Source organism: Eschscholzia californica, unplaced genomic scaffold, assembly GCF_041429995.1.
Source record: "Eschscholzia californica isolate CP2 unplaced genomic scaffold, dmEscCali1.0.p SCAF_2, whole genome shotgun sequence".
Classification (NCBI taxonomy): Eukaryota; Viridiplantae; Streptophyta; class Magnoliopsida; order Ranunculales; family Papaveraceae; genus Eschscholzia; species Eschscholzia californica.
Genome location: NW_028238309.1, coordinates 6,814,920 through 6,832,233, shown reverse-complemented (window position 1 = coordinate 6,832,233; position 17,314 = coordinate 6,814,920). Strand labels below are relative to the sequence as shown.

The 17,314-nt window shown below is 33.8% G+C and overlaps 1 protein-coding gene and 1 long non-coding RNA gene across 7 annotated transcripts; both read right to left on the bottom strand.

Annotated features, from left to right (window-relative positions):
- Nucleotides 1-1,564: 1,564 nt before the first annotated feature.
- LOC147555741 (uncharacterized) lies at nucleotides 1,565-5,742 on the bottom strand. Of its 6 annotated transcripts, none has more exons than XR_015234974.1 (8): nucleotides 5,477-5,742; nucleotides 5,198-5,310; nucleotides 4,867-5,025; nucleotides 4,345-4,458; nucleotides 3,598-3,729; nucleotides 3,153-3,287; nucleotides 2,341-2,514; nucleotides 1,565-2,260 (listed from the first exon to the last, which is right to left on the bottom strand). It is a non-coding gene; the product is annotated as an uncharacterized LOC147555741 (long non-coding RNA). The 6 variants fall into 6 exon arrangements; XR_015234975.1 differs by lacking the exon at nucleotides 5,477-5,742 and adding an exon at nucleotides 3,968-4,041 and having other exon boundaries at nucleotides 5,198-5,467; XR_015234977.1 differs by lacking the exon at nucleotides 4,867-5,025.
- Nucleotides 5,743-8,576: 2,834 nt separating this feature from the next.
- Nucleotides 8,577-10,072, bottom strand: LOC147555740 (putative F-box protein At1g49610). Its single transcript, XM_086663406.1, has one exon. It carries the CDS (start codon nucleotides 10,050-10,052, stop codon nucleotides 8,682-8,684), a length of 1,371 nt encoding a protein of 456 aa, XP_086519532.1. The 5' UTR covers nucleotides 10,053-10,072; the 3' UTR covers nucleotides 8,577-8,681.
- Nucleotides 10,073-17,314: the final 7,242 nt, after the last annotated feature.

Here is a 17,314-nt window from a genome sequence, read left to right as displayed (position 1 = left end):
TCGAGCCGAAATTTTTATTGGTCTTGGTTACAAACATGTCAATATTTCCATATAAAATAACTCATAAAATGAAATCACTTTTATTTCCCAAAGTGAGCCTAGACTTAAAACTTTTTTGTATGACAATGTTACTAATTCCATTAATGAATGAAAGAGATGTGAAATTTGAGTCAAAATACCAAGTATAGATGTTGTTGGGGTCCCTCCTTATATGAAAAGGATTCCTAGTTGGAATAGGATTTCCCTTATTCCTTATTTGGCGAAAAAAATAGAAACTTCTATTTTTTTCAAGCCTAAAAAGGAATTCCTTTTTCTATTGGTAAGCCTCCTTATTTGTCATTATAAATAGGGAATAAAAGGGATGGAATTATTGATACTTTCAGGTTAGAGAGTATCATACTTTCAGTTCAGAAAGTATCCTCCCAGTTGGGAGCTCCCAATTGGGAGAGTTACTAGAGAATCCTCTCAGATATATCTTCTCAAGTTAGAGAGAGAGATAAGAGAGATGAGGCTTTGCAGAACAAAGAGAGGTCAGAGAAAGAGGTTTCTGAAGTGGTTCTTTCAAGAGAGATTGAAAGAGAAGAATATTGGTTTGAAGAAAAGAAGATTATTAATCTTGTGAAGCAATTTAGTTTGTGGTTATCTTCTTCAACCTTTAGTAATCTAGGATTTGTTCAAATCCTAAGGAGTAAGAGGTTTCTATTCTTTGTTTCTTTGTTCAGTTTATCCACCACAGTTTTGGTGAAGAGTCGGTTAATCCTCTATTTGTTTAGGGAAGAATTGGTTAATCCCCTATTGTGTTTAGGGAAGAATTGGTTAATCCTCTATTTATTTAGGGAAAAGTTGTTATCCAAGAGTGTTTTTCCACACATCTTGAAGAATTGGTTAATTCTCTATTAGTTTAGGTAAGAATGAATATCCAAGAGTGTTTCCACACATCTTGAACAATTAGTTTATCCACCATAGGTTTGGTGAAGAATTGTGTAACCCATTATTTAATCATAGTGGAAGATTTCTGGACTAGGTCCTGTGGTTTTTTACCTTCTATCTTGGAGGAGTTTTTTACCACGTTAAATAATCTTTGTGTCTCTGCTTTTACATTCACATCTTTTATCTTCATATTCTTGGACTAGTTAATTAGGTTATTTTTCCTAACAAGTGGTATCAGAGCAAAACTAGATTTATCGTTCAGAAATATGGAAGTAAAACAGTAGTGTACTTTACACATGATTCAAGTGAATTCGTGAATAATAGATGATTACAGATGGAATGTGAGATATCAGTGGACTCAAGACGTTATTGAAGAAAAAAAAGGTGTTGAAGATAAAGAAAATCCATATAGAATACAATACTTCAGATATGATGACAAAACCATTGTCCAAAGGAAAGCATGAGCTATGTAGTAGTACTAGGTATAGCCCGTGCCTACGGCACGGTAAAAATAAAATTTCAAACATAAATGTAACTTCTAGACACTCGAAGAAATGCATACATTTTTTATGATGATTTTTATCATCCATTCAATAATATCAAAATGAAGAAAAATCTTAATGAAACACAAACATGATTATGAGAATTTCATATTTAAGATTGTAAATTAGGGATAACTGTACCATTAAGGCCCAAAACGGATGAACTTATTGTACATTAGTTGATGAGATTACACCAACCGGAGCTAAACCTTAACAAAGCTTTGATATAGTGATTGCCAAAATCAAAAGTCTCATTTTCTTTCAATCCATGTAACCCGATGGAACATAACCGACCTTCTTTAGACGAACATTGGATGATTCCTGATCAAATTTGATATGTCAATACCCCACCTCCTAATTACCATGAACTATTATTTTCCTTCACATAACTTTGTTCTTAGTAAGAACGAAGTAATTCAGTGATCTTTTGATTCAAAGTCTTCTGCCCCACGCATTCGCTTTTTCAACAATCCTTCTTCCATTGTCTCCTTGAATCGTTAACAACCTTTGCATCACAACTGGTAGGTTCAGTTTTCCCACTTTACTAATATCAGATTCTTCTTTATTCAATTAGTAAGCGTCAAGCATTATCATGATCCACTTGTACAAATCTTTCCGACTTATGCATCACGACGACCCAAACCAGAAGGTGAAAAAAAAATATTGAGATTCTTTTATTGCAGTTTCGTCACCAAGAGAAGAGCAGTAGCTTTATCTCTTTTTGCAAAACGCTCTCAAGAAAACTCTTTGTAAATGAAAACCACGAATCACAACAATATGTCTTTTACCTGCAAAACCGAGAATAAACATTAGAGAGCTTTAACATATGTTTGTATCTGAAATAATTTCAAAAGCTTCGAGGCTATACATTCTTAGTTGTTAGGTCAGATTTCCCTTGATCTTTTATTCTTTATAGTTGTAGACTCTTGAGGTGCAACCCAAACACTGAAGATAGATTTCTTTTGTCTTCCATTCTTTGATCTTTTCATAATGTGTTTGAAACAATGGTCTTCGGATTTGAGGGAAGTTGAATAGGAAAAACCTTCAGAAACACAAGAATTCACCCATTGGAGTTAATATACTAATTCCTTTACACCCATAATTTTTGTCAAAAAAATTAAAATAAGACATAAGACCCTAGCAAAAGGGGCTTTGGCTATCTATCTGTCTCTCTTGGTCAATTTGAGATTGTTTCCGAACTTTGTCTATTTTTATAGATACAAAGCAGATCGAGTACGTTTATAGCTATCTACTCTTTGAGTGCTTAATTCGTATTAAGTATTGTAGTTTTCGTCCATAAACCTAAATTAAACCCTCCAATAAGAGGTTTTGGGTTTGACCGTGCTTGCGGACAAGTAACCATTTTCTTGACATACAACCATTTTCCACAATTCTAATGAATGACCATTTTGTTAGATGAACAACCATTTTCAATATTATGATAGCTACTTCAATGATCGATTTGCGACTCCACTGAAATAAAATCGCGGTTCAAGTGTTCAACCACTACCTCTACTTTGTCTTACTTTCACAATATTGGTATCTCTAAGTATTATTATCTAAACGTGAGATTACTAAATGATGTTTCATACTAATAAGAGTGAAAATTTGTGCTTCTTAAAGCAATATAGCACAACACGCTATAACTGTGTTACTCTGGAAATCAAAATCAAAACTAACCTTTCCTTCAAAAAAACATGGCTGCAATATCTTGTGAGTTCACTTCAGGGACAATATAACAACAATCTATACACAAATTCATGGTAAGTGTATTGTACGACTGACTACCCATCCTACGAAAAAGGGTACCTGAACCTGCACAAACTTGTGAAAATTACGTAAGAAACCACAACGATAGATAACTTTGTTGGGAAGATAAATCTGCAAAAATATGCTTAAATCTATGTTTCAGCATACACAACAATAAACAACAAATGACTAATTTACAACTCAAGAAAGAAATCTTACTAATTACTAAGAAATAGAGAAGAAAAATATAGAACGTCGAAAAAGTGCCTACGTTGTTGGAGAGAAATAGGTCAATGAATTTTATGCCTCAAGGGCTAAGAGAATTTTCTGGAATTAAATGGAAAAATTTGTCATGAAGTGAGCTGAGGATAAGAACCTTCGGGAAGCGGCTTAAGGAGAAAAATTGATGCATTTTTCAAGGAAAATAATGCAAGCAAGAACTCAGTAGTACATGAAAAAATAGAATATTTCACATTCCACATCATAGTTCTTTCAACATGCACACCACCTGCACAATAGAAATGGGCAGTGAGCGATTTAAGCACAATCATAAATTATTTTCAATTCAAATTCTTTTCATGAATATGTCTGATCACAATTCTCGAAACAACAAAAAATCGCCAACCATAAGTCCAATGCTAATATACTCTGCATTGATGTTTTTGTTGTTGTTCATAGTAATTCTCCGATTGTCCTCATTTAACCAAATTATGTTGAACCAAATTGGGAAAGAAAACTTCGGTTACCATGAATCAATTATACTGTCATGGGTATTGAAGCTCTCACTCGCTCATATCGTCAAGCAGATCCTCATAAAATCCTATACGAATGATTAAGAAACAAAAATGATTTTTTCAACATGAAAAAACGCAATTTAGCTATCAAATTCTCACTCAAATAGATCCCATCACAAGTTCTAATTTTTCTCATTGACTGAAAAGGATCGAAATAATAATTACATAGAAAGAACGAAAATAAAATGGAAGAGAGATTCATTTTTCATTGCATTATAATGTAGGTTTTCATTACTGGATAACCTTAGGACTTCTATCATCATATAAGTAAAGGAACAAAGAATTCTTTTGTTATCTGCAAGAGGAATTGGAGGTTATTTATTTTTTACCTATTTGAAGAATTACATTTTCTTTTGCGCGCATCATAAAATGCATTTATTTCTTCCACATTGTCCTAAGTGTGATGGATTATGGGCAATCACTCGTTTATCCAAGTCAAGTGCCTGCAAAGATGACCAGATCAGAAATGTTTACAAACATAAAATGGGTTTCTCAAAGAAGAAAATCACATAAAAGTTGAGGTAGTATATGTTTCTTCTCTCAACGCGATAGTTGAGGTAATGTATGTTTTTTTCTCTCAACCCGATATAAAATTTGACTTGAAGTTTAAAATAACTCATGAAGGAGGGGCGATAGGTATTTAATTAAATCTGAAAAGAACCTTAGATAACAATTAACAATTTCACTCAAAATAGGGTATACAAAATATAATCTAATGTTTCTGATACAAAATTTTGTATCCCTACTTTTCGGAAACAGTGAATCCTATTTATTAGTTAGATCATGATATAAGAGAGAGTGACACTTGAGTTTAGTTTGATCAGTAATGAAGTAGAGCCTGTTGAACTTACCCGTTCTTTTCCTTTCAAAGATTTACCTCCTAATTGTTCCATCAAGAACGACATCACGAAAACTTCATAGAGAACACTGTTTCTCATTGAAAATAAATATTGAATCTTGTGTATCATAATATATCACTTTCCATTTGGGCTCTTCTCAATTGGGTAGCACTGCTTGGGTAGCAATGGTGATAATATTTGAATATATGAAAATGAAAAAAACCAAAAAATTCTATCAATAAAAATGTTCGCCTCGCATACATGAAATTAAATTGGAACAAATCCACAATGGGTCAGAACTTCAAAAATAATTACTAAATGAGATGAAAGTAGATTTGGTAACCTGTTAGGGGAATACAATCAGATGCGCGACTAACGTGAGTTCTCTTCTGTGCAACATGAAATGGAAATCCATTGACCCAAGATGCTTTCGGTGTAAATATATCAAGTAAACCCCTGGATATATGCATTGATCCATTTGATGTCATCTAATTGACCAGATTACAATGAAATTCAAAGTCCCCATATTTTTGAGAACCCATTACTGAACACTCAGGTTAGAAAAAGAAACCCTATAAAACTTCAAATAAAGAGAAACTTTATAAACTAATTCGACACTTACCAGATTTCAAACTCCATTGTAACTTCGCCACAAAAAAATGAACTACGAACCCCAGGTAGGAGTTGACATGAAAGATGGTGACTTTACAGATAGAGAGATTTGCTTCGCATACAAACACAAAAACGACCAATTTTGGTAACAGAAGTCTTCGATTGAGGATGAGTAAAGATTGTAACGACACTATTCAATGGGAGGATGAGGAAGGAGCCCTTAAAGTTGCTAGGGATAAACGATCCATATTCGAGGCCGTTGAACCTGCTCTAACGATCCATATTCTTGGTCGTTTAAAGCTACTTCAACGCTGCAGATTAAAAAATAGAGAGGAATAAATAGTCCTGATTCATCGTTTTGTTTACCCTCTTTCTTTGAGTGGGTGATCGAAAATGTTGTCCTAGTCACAAGCATTTATTTTGTCCCAGTCATCACTAAGAAACCCTGTTTTGTTATATAGATTGTTGGCTTTGGAATGGTGGGTCCTTTTCATATGTCGGGAGGGGGGAGTTTGTTGGGGTCCCTCCTTATATGAAAAGGATTCCTAGTTGGAATAGGATTTCCCTTATTTCTTATTTGGGGGAAAAAATAGAAATTTCTATTTTTTTCAAGCCTAAAAAGGAATTCCTTTTTCTATCGGTAAGCCTCCTTATTTGTCATTATAAATAGGGAATAAAAGGGATGGAGTTATTGATACTTTCAGGTTAGAGAGCATCATACTTTTAGGTTAGAGAATATCATACTTTCAGGTCAGAAAGTATCCTCCCAGTTGGGAGAGTTACTAGAGAATCCTCTCAGATATATCTTCTCAGGTTAGAGAGAGAGATAAGAGAGATGAGACTTTGCAGAATAAAGAGAGGTCAGAGAAAGAGGTTTCTGAAGTGGTTCTTTCAAGAGAGATTGAAAGAGAATAATATTGGTTTGAAGAAAAGAAGATTATTAATCTTGTGAAGCAATTTAGTTTGTGGTTATCTTCTTCAACCTTTGATAATCTAGGTTTTGTTCAAATCCTAAGGAGTTGGAGATTTCTATTCTTTGTTTCTTTGTTCAGTTTATCCACCACAGTTTTGGTGAAGAGTCGGTTAATCCTCTATTTGTTTAAGGAAGAATTGGTTAATCCCCTATTGTGTTTAGGGAAGAATTGGTTAATCCTCTTTTTATTTAGGGAAGAGTTGTTATCCAAGAGTGTTTCCACACATGATTTGTTATCCAAGAGTGTTCCCAAACATCTTGAACAATTAGTTTATCCACCATAGGTTTGGTGAAGAATTGTGTAACCCATTATTTAATCATAGTGGAAGATTTCTGGACTAGGTCCCGTGATTTTTTACCTTCTATCTTGGAGGGGTTTTTTGCCACGTTAAATAATGTTTGTGTCTCTGCTTTTACATTCACATCTTTTATCTTCATATTCCTGAACAAGTTAATTAGGTTTTTTTTTCCTCACAGATATGTTATAGAGACTATATTAAAATGATAATCTGAGGTAACAAACCAAAAGTGTCAAACCATTTACTTCATGTACACACATCAAAACTGACCAAACTAAGAACAAAACTATTCATTTGTCTTTTTTACTTCCTTTCTTTATTGTTAGTTTGGATGTTTGTCCAATTACCAAAAACACCAAAACAAAAATATTGGATTTGAAGGTTCCTTGTTTTGACCTAGTGGTCATGCTATGGTAGTTAAGAGAGCGTGAAAGCCGGTGTTCTTCATAGGGAGTTGGTTGAGACTCGTGCAGTGGCAACGGTGGAGTAGTAGAAGAGGCCGGTGATAATGGTGTTAAGGAGTTTAAAGGGGACAACGAGGCAGTGATTGAAGATGGATGTTCGAGAGGAGCAGTCTCTTTGCAGGAGATAGAGATGGACTATGATTTGGTGGTAGAGGGAACAATAAGTAATGGTGGATTTGTCTCAAGAAATACTCTTGAGGGGCATCACATATTTTGATTTCCTTAGAAATGCAAGCTAGCATATGGAAATAGATGTTCATCAAATAGATATACAAGTATAAGCTGTATTGGGATCAAAACATTTATATCCCTTGTGAGACTCATTGTACCCAATGAAGACACGAGAATTTTCTAGTCGAGTTTGTTTTCGCCGTGTAGTGTTACAAGAGGGTAACAACGACAGGCACTTAGAAAATCATACTTGGGTTTGCGGTGTTAGAAGAGAGTAACAACGACACACACTTAGAAAATAGTAATTGGATTTGTGTTTTAAACATAAGTATGCAAGGTGTTTGATTTTGTAAAACTTGAGTTAGAACGATTTATCAGAAAGATGGATGGTAAATGCTTCAGAGCAAAATTGGTAACGTAAATGTCTTTGATGGACCAAAGCAAGGACAGTTTCAACATGTCTAATTGTTTGTTCTGCACCCTTTTTTTGTTGTGAAGTATGTGGAAACAATAGTTGACGAGAGGTCCCATTTTGAGTAACAAATTGTTTGAATTGGCTTGAAGTAAAAACCTCTTGTCACTTTGAAGAATTTTTTATTTTTGTAGAGAAATTATATCAGAAGGTATGAAAAGAATCCCTAAAACCAGTTCCAAAGTTATGGATTCCTAATACTATAAAAGTTGAGGTTTTGATTTTCGCTTGTAGTATGTGTGATTTTCAAATTTATTTTGGTCTAGCTCTTTTTCGTGGTTCCAATGATATAACGATGACGAAATCGGTGAAGAGTACTTGACGGAATAGAAAGAAGAAGTTTGGCTTTGCAAACTAAATTTGCTTGGTTTTGCAAACTTAGTTTGGTTGGTTTTGCAAACCAAGTTTGCATAATGCAAATTGAGTTTGTAATTTACATTCTGCAATCCAATTTTGTAAGATTTGCAACCCAATTGGCAGAAAAACGAAGAAAAAAAAACGCAGTTTTTCTGAGATTTTTTTTCATAAAAAAATATATTGAGTAATAAAGAGGATAAAAATTTAACATCTAATCTTTTATAATATTTTGTTTTCTTTCGCCTATTTTGAATAATATTTTGGCACAAGTAGCTAAGACCCAATCTATATTAATCGTTCACATGGTAGAGGCGGCTGAATTTGAGCTTCCTTAACTTATAAGCATCGATATCTTCAATAATAAGTCTCCAAAGAAAATATAAGATGCCTTTTCTTATTGAACTTAATCAATATTTCTATTTGAGATAATATACACCAGAGATCAGACAAATTACAAGTTCTAAACAGAGAAAAAACAATCAAAACGATTCATCGGAACTTAAACAGTAGTAACTACCGGGTGTGTAGTTATATAAAAGAAACGTCATGGTAGAAGATGCATGTGGCAAAGCTTGTACTCGTTTAGAAACTTCCTTCATCTTGTCACAAGAGTGAATTTCAACCTTCTCTAAGACTATTGCCTTCTTAAGTACAACCTCAAGAATAGAGACCAAATCGCAATCTTCCGAACTCGTACATACCCAAGAAAGAATCTCAAGTTTCTTTAAATGATATAACATGCGTTGTAACGACAAAGGGTTACTTGAGTCGTTCTCTACTGGCTCCATATATTGCTTTGGTTCTATATCCAGTACAAGTTCCTCTATATTAGGAGAACTCTCGAGTAAGTATACTATGGCATTCACACAATCTCTTCTATACGATGCTGTCACCTTCAAAGATTTCAAGTTAGGAAACTCCAATCCAGTTCCTCCTTGTAACATATTAGGAGCTTCTAATAAGAGCAAGTGAGTGAAAGAAGCTGATAATTTTAAAGTTCCCACGTTACGAAACGCTCTAAGTAGTTTAATCATCTCTTTTGCGTACAAGTTTTTCGTCGCTTCATCAAACTTAGGATATTCATCAAAGAGATCAATTCTAGCTTTAACTAAACAAGGAAAACTACCTATATCAAAGTCTTTCAATCCAATGCCTTTACAACTGAATGATATGAGATTTGGAGCGTATAACTCGATCACATATTTGTACTCGTGGTTCGTAAAATGTAATATCAAGTACTTAAGTTTAAGAGAAGAAATGCCAATGGTGGCGTAATTAGGTTTGCAGTAGGATAAAGACAATGACTCAAGAAGCGGACAACGGGATACCAATTTCTTAAGAACATCACCAACACCACGTAATTCAACTCCACAAAGACTTAGTTTTTCAAGTCTAGGTAAACTCATTGAATCAGGTATATGAAGCTTATGATAACCATATGACCGCTTATACCGGGAGTCAACTTTTAATATTCTCAATGATTTAAAATCAAAAGGTAAATGAATTCTTGAACTAGCTCCCGTAATATATAGTTCTTGAATGTTTCTTGTAATAGCAGTTTCAATCCATTTAACAAGACTCTTTCTTTTAACATCGTCATGTGGAAGTGTGAGATCAAAAGTATGAATATCAGAAGAGTTAAACAAAAATACCTTACTGACAAAACCTTCACATCTCTTTTTCTTGTTGGTAAGGTCGATTTTTATAAAAGGGTGAGATTTCCAGACATCTTTCCATCTTCTTGATAAAACGCTGGTTTGAATTACTTCTTTCATGTCTAGGAAAGAGAGAACTTGATGAAGAACATTATCTGGTAATTTGCTAATTCTACTCTTATCTTTTTGTTTCATCTTTTCTTTTTCTTTTGGTTGCATTCTAGGTTTTGAAGCAATAATATGCTTAAATAGACAAGTAGAGTCCCTAAAACCCTAGTTACTTGCAATAATATGACGGGCTAAACAATGCCTTTTACCCCTTTCACTGTTTCAACGTCCCGTGATTATCTCTTTTTAAAGCCCAACTCCGAATAGAACTTAGAAACATTCCTTGCAAATCTTTTTTGGTGCACATCCAGATTTTAGTAAGTTTCTCTAGTTGTCCCCAGATTTTACCACTTTCACTCTCTTTTGAATCACTAAGGTAGTGTTTTATTTTTCTCTAAGTCAGGTATGGAATTTGGCTCGAGGTCCGAATTGACTCGAGTCGAAACTGGAATGTTGGTTTTTGTTAGACTATTGATGTTTAACAAATATGAATGACTGATTGGAGTCAATTTTAGGTTTATTTAATTCATTAAAGATCGATTTAGAAAATAAAAATAAACACTACCATCAATTTTATTTTATGTTTAACAAATAGTGAAGTTATTAACAATCTAGAAAATTACCTAGCCAAGGTACCATATTTTTTCTTATGCCAGATATAAAATCTGACCGGAGAACTGAATTGATTCGAGTTAATTAGACTTCAAAATGTTTTTTTTTCTCTAACTCAGTGTCTATGGTCTATGGACCCACTCTAAAGGTTTTAACACTTACTATAATTGAGCTCCCATTATAGCCCAACCTCTAAGTCCTTGGACCGAGTTCATGTATGTATGAATTATTTACAATTGGAACATCAATAAACTCAAACTTTAGGTTTAGGTGTTTCTTTTCATGGCTGAATCTGAATTGGCTGAATGACATGACATTGACTGAATTATATTGGGAGTTAGATGTTTGTTTTCTAAATTTTAATTTAGGTCTCAGCTACAATTTTGACATTTTTACCCTTATCTCATATTTTAGACAAACAAAAATCTAAACTCAAAACCTAAACCCTAATTTCTCTCCTCCCATGTATAAAACTAGGTATAACCCGTGCCTCCGGCACGGGCGCTCTTGATAAATATATAGCTTTATAATATTTATCAAGAGCGCCCGTGCCGGAGGCATGGGTTATACCGAGTAGAACATAAAAGAGGAAAGCTTTGCCATATTTTAACTTTAAGGGCCCCACTTTTCTTCTACTCACCTTGTATCAGTTTATCATCTCCACAAGTTAATATTGTGCAGAGTACTACTTCAAACATAACATATTGATGCTTTTCGCATAGATCAGTTGATGTTCTTATAGGGATGGATGAAAATCTACGAACAAAGTAGACAATAATCGAGATTCATAAACATAAATCCAATCACTCTCGCCGCAATAATTCTGAGTGGTAGATATGAAAATGGATTAGAACATATTTCACATTCATTTTTCGGACCATTTTGGTTGAACCCACTCTTGAAGAATTTGGTTGTGGAAAAACAAATTACATAGCCATCATAGAAGCCAACAAAACTGAAATATTAACATAAGAATAAAACATTCTAGTTATGATATTCTTCCTAGCAATTCGAAGTCCCAACTTTCTGGTTTGTAATTCACTCTCTATATTAACTGGTCATTTTCACCTTACAATAAGAACAATTTATGACCCACAGAAGCAACCCGAAATTCCAAATAAGTTAATAACTGTTCTTGTTTCGGAGCTAAAAGAGTTTGACAATTCTCCTATATCAACAAACTACTAAAGTTTGTATAGAAATCATTTCATGTGAATATATATGCAAGAAAGGAAAAACTTGTGTCAATGACAGACATTAGTAACAATAACATAGTTGTTTTTTTTGTTGCAACAACAACAAAAGAGCTTAAGAGATTATAGATAATTAGATATAATCATCAAAATGCACCTTTCTTCAACAATATCATTAACGTTAAAACGTATAAAATTCTAAACTGAATCATACATAAATACTATAAAATTCTAGATACAGTTAAAACACTATCAGTTCTTATTGATCGTTTTTTTATATTCGTTGGCCAGTAGAATATATGTATGTATAATTGTCATAGTTTCGTCCGACTTTGCTCCATTATAGACTGAATAAATCTTACCTTGAAGCAGTGTGACCTGAACCACGTTAGAACAGAATACAAATATAAAATTCACACATTATAAAATTCGCACGGAGACTAAAGTTAAGCACTTTACACGTTTGCGGATGAAATTAAAAAAGAAATACATAAAAGAAAAACACATGAGATAATGTCATCAAAGAAAAATGAAAGATAATACACTGCTTATTTGTTTAATAGTTAGTCCATAAATGACAGAAGAACTCATTTGCTAACAATTTCTATTCTATAAGTACCTTCGTACGTTCAATCAATCTTTGAGCGTATCACAAACAACTTAAACTATAATTAGGGAAACATACATGAAAAATCTAGCTTTTTGAAGAACTGGAAAAGCATTTTCCTTGCACTTTTTGATCTTCAACACCTCCATGGTGGCACGGTGTTCCACTCTTCCAAAACAGCTGGATGATGATACCGCATACATAAGCAACGAATTTAGCTCAAAGCAAGTGTTAACTGCACCCTGTCTATGAAAAATACATATACGATTATCAATACAAGCCCTGTTTGTAAACAATCTACACTTCTTATATTCAACAAATCATAAGTGATGCATTTAAAATATAACAAATATCATTTAAGGTAATATACACAATTTGCATCTTGTTCTAAGATATATAAACAACAAATGTGAAATTTGAGAACTACACAGTTGAACGTAGACGTCACTTGCTTGAAATCATAACGTCCTACAATAGTTTATGCAAATATCATAATAACATAACTAATAAAGAAATTTGAGAAAACTATTATTTATTCAGCAAATGATTCAGCACCATCTCTACAAAGTTTAATATCGTTTTGGTTCATCTTACTTGCCTATATACACATATGAAGTCAACAATTCAGTAACTGTGTATAAAGTACTTCGCAAATTCTACTATTGCTATGAATTTAGTAACTGGGAGTATAGAATGCATGAGTTTACCTTGATAAGGAACTCTACCGGTCCGAGGAGAGTAATGCAACTATTCAGCTTAACGGAAACTTAGTCAAATTGAAAACGATATTGACAAAAATCAAATCGAGTAATAGAGAAAAATCCAAAATGAAAATAACACCACCTTTCTCTCAGTAGATAAGGCACTTTACCGATCTAAGGAACATTTAATGGAAGACTTGATATATCTTCAACTGTAGTACGAACGTGGAACAACAAACAAACACAAAAACAGACTTTTAAATTTATTTATCAAAGAAAAGTACCTTGAATGAATCCTAAGTTTTAGCGAAAATCAGCAAAAACCTGCCTATATACTGAGAAAATTAGCAACAAAATTAAAACTTAGGAGCTTATTTCGAGCATAAATAATATGAAACAAAACCGCACCTGAACCGCATGTGAAGGGTTATATTTAGATATTGGGCTTAACTGTGAGATGAGAACACAACAACCTGGAGAAACCTTATAAGACACATTATGTAACAATGTCTGGTTTTAGCGAGATTTGATCAATTTTACATGAAAACCAAATTATAGGAATTAAATTGATAGATCTTAAAGAAATGATGATAATGAATATTTGAATTATGCAAGTGTAGATAATTAAAACATACCAAGTGAAATGGCCCACAATCATTCTCAGATGGGGATCATATCGACATTATAAAGACGTGGAGACAATTTGTGAACCCATAACCATTCACATGCACCGACTGTTTGTCACTTTTAAAGGATTGAAAAAGGGCCACAATCACTTTTAATGGTTCGTCACACCACATATTGCTTTTGCTTTTTCAGCTTTACTTTTTACACATCGGATCTTTAGAAAATGAAACATAGTAATTATAATAAAAAGAGTGATAATAAAATGTTAGAGTAATCCTAAACTAATTTAAGAATACGATTTCATCATTGTAAGGAGAGAAATGCAACTATTCAGAAAATAGAGTGATATTTCTAGGAGATCCAACGGTGATAGAAATGGTCAACCCACTTTAAGTTTTACTATTAGTCTCTTAGAACTCTCTTAAACATTTCAACAAGCATCTAAGCAGCAGCACAATACTGGAAAATTCATCTAACAACTTAAATGAATCCAATAAAAAAAATTCTTACCCAAGCAGCCATATCACTGGCTGAAATGTGCTTTTTCCTTTGAAATGGATCTAAGAACGATTTCGGCTGTCTCATTTTATTCTGAGAAAATCTAAGAGATGAAGGAAAATGTATGAAATAAGAAAATCTACTGAAACACGGAGAAGAATGACAAGTTGCAGAAATAGACCTGGACTCCATTTAAGTCATTATTGTTAGAGGATCCCAAATTAGGGGAACTGATAGTTGAAGAGATCATTGTTGTGGTTTGAAGAAATGGGAGATTCAATGCTTGGAACTGTTCCTTCTTCTCCGATTACTCAGAACCACAAGCCAAACCCTAATCCTAAATCAAGATGAATACCAAAACAATGAAGTACACCTTAAAACTTGTGTGGTTAAGGAAGAGGAAGACTTGAAGAAAGGAAGAGTGGGAGAAAGATGAACAGAGGTGAACTTAGAAGATGAGTTAGTTTAGAAGGGAGAGGAGGACGATTTGGGTAGTCCTTGTAATACGAAGATGAAGCAAACAGTGAATGAAGAAGTTTCGTGGGAGAGAGAGAGGCGGAGGGCGATGAAGATGAAGTAGTGGGAGAGGAATCGAACTTGAAGCCTTGAATGAGGGAGACCCATCGATCTTCAATCAGCCGTTTGAATCGAAGTTCCAATTACACATGAGATTCATTTGAACGACAGAGATGAAAAGAGAGCCGGTTGTGATTCTCAAATACATACGTGGATGTCCAAATCAGCTTCCAACTCATCACCTAGCATTTATTTTGTCCTAGTCATCAAAAACCTTCCCTGTTTTGTTATATAGATAAAAAGAAAAACCTAAATCTAATTTCTCTCTCTTTCTCGTTTTTCTGCCGCCTCCTCTCTCCAACATTCTCCCTCTCCAATAGAACAAGTCCTGCGACGGAGGTCTGACCATGGAGGTGCGGCGAGGGATAAACTCTCTCTCTCTCTCAATCCCTTTCTCTCTCTTTCTCAGTCATGTTTTTCTCACCAGCAGATTGCCGAAGTAGAACCCTCGCCAGATCCAACGAGGGTTCCACTCCGTCTCTCTCTCTCAGTCCCTCTCTCTCTAATCGATCTTCGGAATAGTTAAGGATTTGGAAAGGATTCATGATGACCCTCACAAGATCTATTTGTTTGTGCTTTAGTGGTGGTATTTTGTGGTGGTCGTCGGTTTCTAGTGGGAGGTGGTAGTAGGGGTTTGTACCTATGGTGGAGGTGGGATTTGTGGTGGTGGTGGTGGTCTGGTTGGTGTTGGTGGTGGTGATTGTGGTCTGGTTGGTGTTGGTGGTGGTGATCGTGGTTTGGGTGGTGTTGGTGGTGGTGGTCCGGTAGTGGCCTCGGTGGTCGTGGATCTAGGTGGTAGTCTGGTTGTGTTGGTAGCGGTGGTCTGGTTGGTATTGGTGGTGGCCCGGTTGGTATTGGTGGTGGTGGTCGGGGTGGTGATCGGTGGTGGTGGTGCTACATATAATATTGACCAAAACTATATATAATATATGAGGGCATAAAAGGTATTTAACTCATTCAACATTGAACCTCTATTTTCAGACTTGTTTTGAAGTCTGAAAAATGTGGGCTATTTTTCAGTCAATTCAGACCATGATTCAATTCAGACAATATTTTAGATTTTCTTAGATAAAAAAACAAAATCTAAAATCCGAATTGATCCCAATTCAGATTTCAGATATGAAAAATTAGAAAAACGAACAACACCTTAGTTTCTATCTCAAATTAGGAATTTAGAGGCGAATTTAGGCACTTTAGTAGTAATAATTAATAAGAATATAAAACAGAAGGGATATCGTCTAGAAGTCCATACCACAATTTAAGATATAGTCCTTCTTAGAAATAAAATAACTTATTTAAAAAAACCTTCTTAGAAATAAAATATCTAATTTGATAAAAAAAAAAGATATTGCATGAGTTAAAAAAAAGAAATTGAAATCTCTCTCACAAAATTACTAATTTAAGAAAAAGTGAAATAAAAGAAAATAACCAATAAGTAGAATACTAAAAAATTATGGTATCCACTATATAGCAATAATCTATTATATAAAACAGGTTGAAGAGTGCTGACTGGGACAAACTCAAAGACAAACCAAAGACAAACAAAAGATAAATCTAGCCGTCTGTTATCTTATGATAAATCTTGACCCTCTATATTTATTTAAGATTCACAAAACAAATAGTACGTGCATAACTCTAATTTATTGCTAATAAAATTAGCTATTTAATGGGTTATAATAGGTTTTAGTAATAAACTATTTATTATATCTTACCGAGAGATAAATCTGGTCGTTGGTTCTGTTTGATCTTAAATCTTGATTGTTAGATCTATTACCTACCTTACAAATACAAAATTTGTTGACCCTCATAAAATCTATATAGCAAGGTAACAATGTACATGATAAATCTTGACCACTCAATTCTCAATCTTTGAATTCTAGCCTTAAATCTCCAAATTAAAAGTTTGGATAATATTGATTAATTGTGTATTAATTATAAAAAAAAAACGTTTCTTATTCTTTTAACTCTCAAAAAAAATATTGTATTCATTTAGTTTTGTATTAATTGTCATAAATCTCCATTATACATAAAAATGGATGTTAAGGGTGTTGGAAAAAGGGGCTTTAAACCAAATTTGAAGTTGGGCCTTTTATGGAATATTATGTGGGCTTGGAGTTTGAGTGTGGCTTGAGTACTATAGGGTTATCAAATAGAAGTGTGTTGGAACAAAAAGTGGGTGCAAGTAAAAAACGTGTTTGTGCCTTTTTGAGATTAGAAAGTATCCTAGTGAGAGAAAGTAAAAAAATGAGATAGAGTTCTTGGTGGTTCTTTTGCAAGAGGATGTGCTACTTTAAAGAGATAATCTAATGAAACAAGACTCTTTAGCTTAATGGTATTTTGTGTTGTTTATGTCAAAAGGTTAGTAGTTATCTATGAGTATTTAACTTTGTTGTAGAAAAGATTTGAGTTCATATTTGAATCTAAGTTTGATGAGATTTAGTTGATTGATAATTTTAGGGTTCATTACTTGAGGTTTTTATTTGTGATTAATCTTTTATCATCAAACAACATGGTATCAGAGCCATAATGCTTTAG

Bases quoted from the DNA above. Each gene is read 5' to 3' on its own strand.
- LOC147555740 (XM_086663406.1), bottom strand. From the start codon at position 10,052: ATGAAACAAAAAGATAAGAGTAGAATTAGCAAATTACCAGATAATGTT.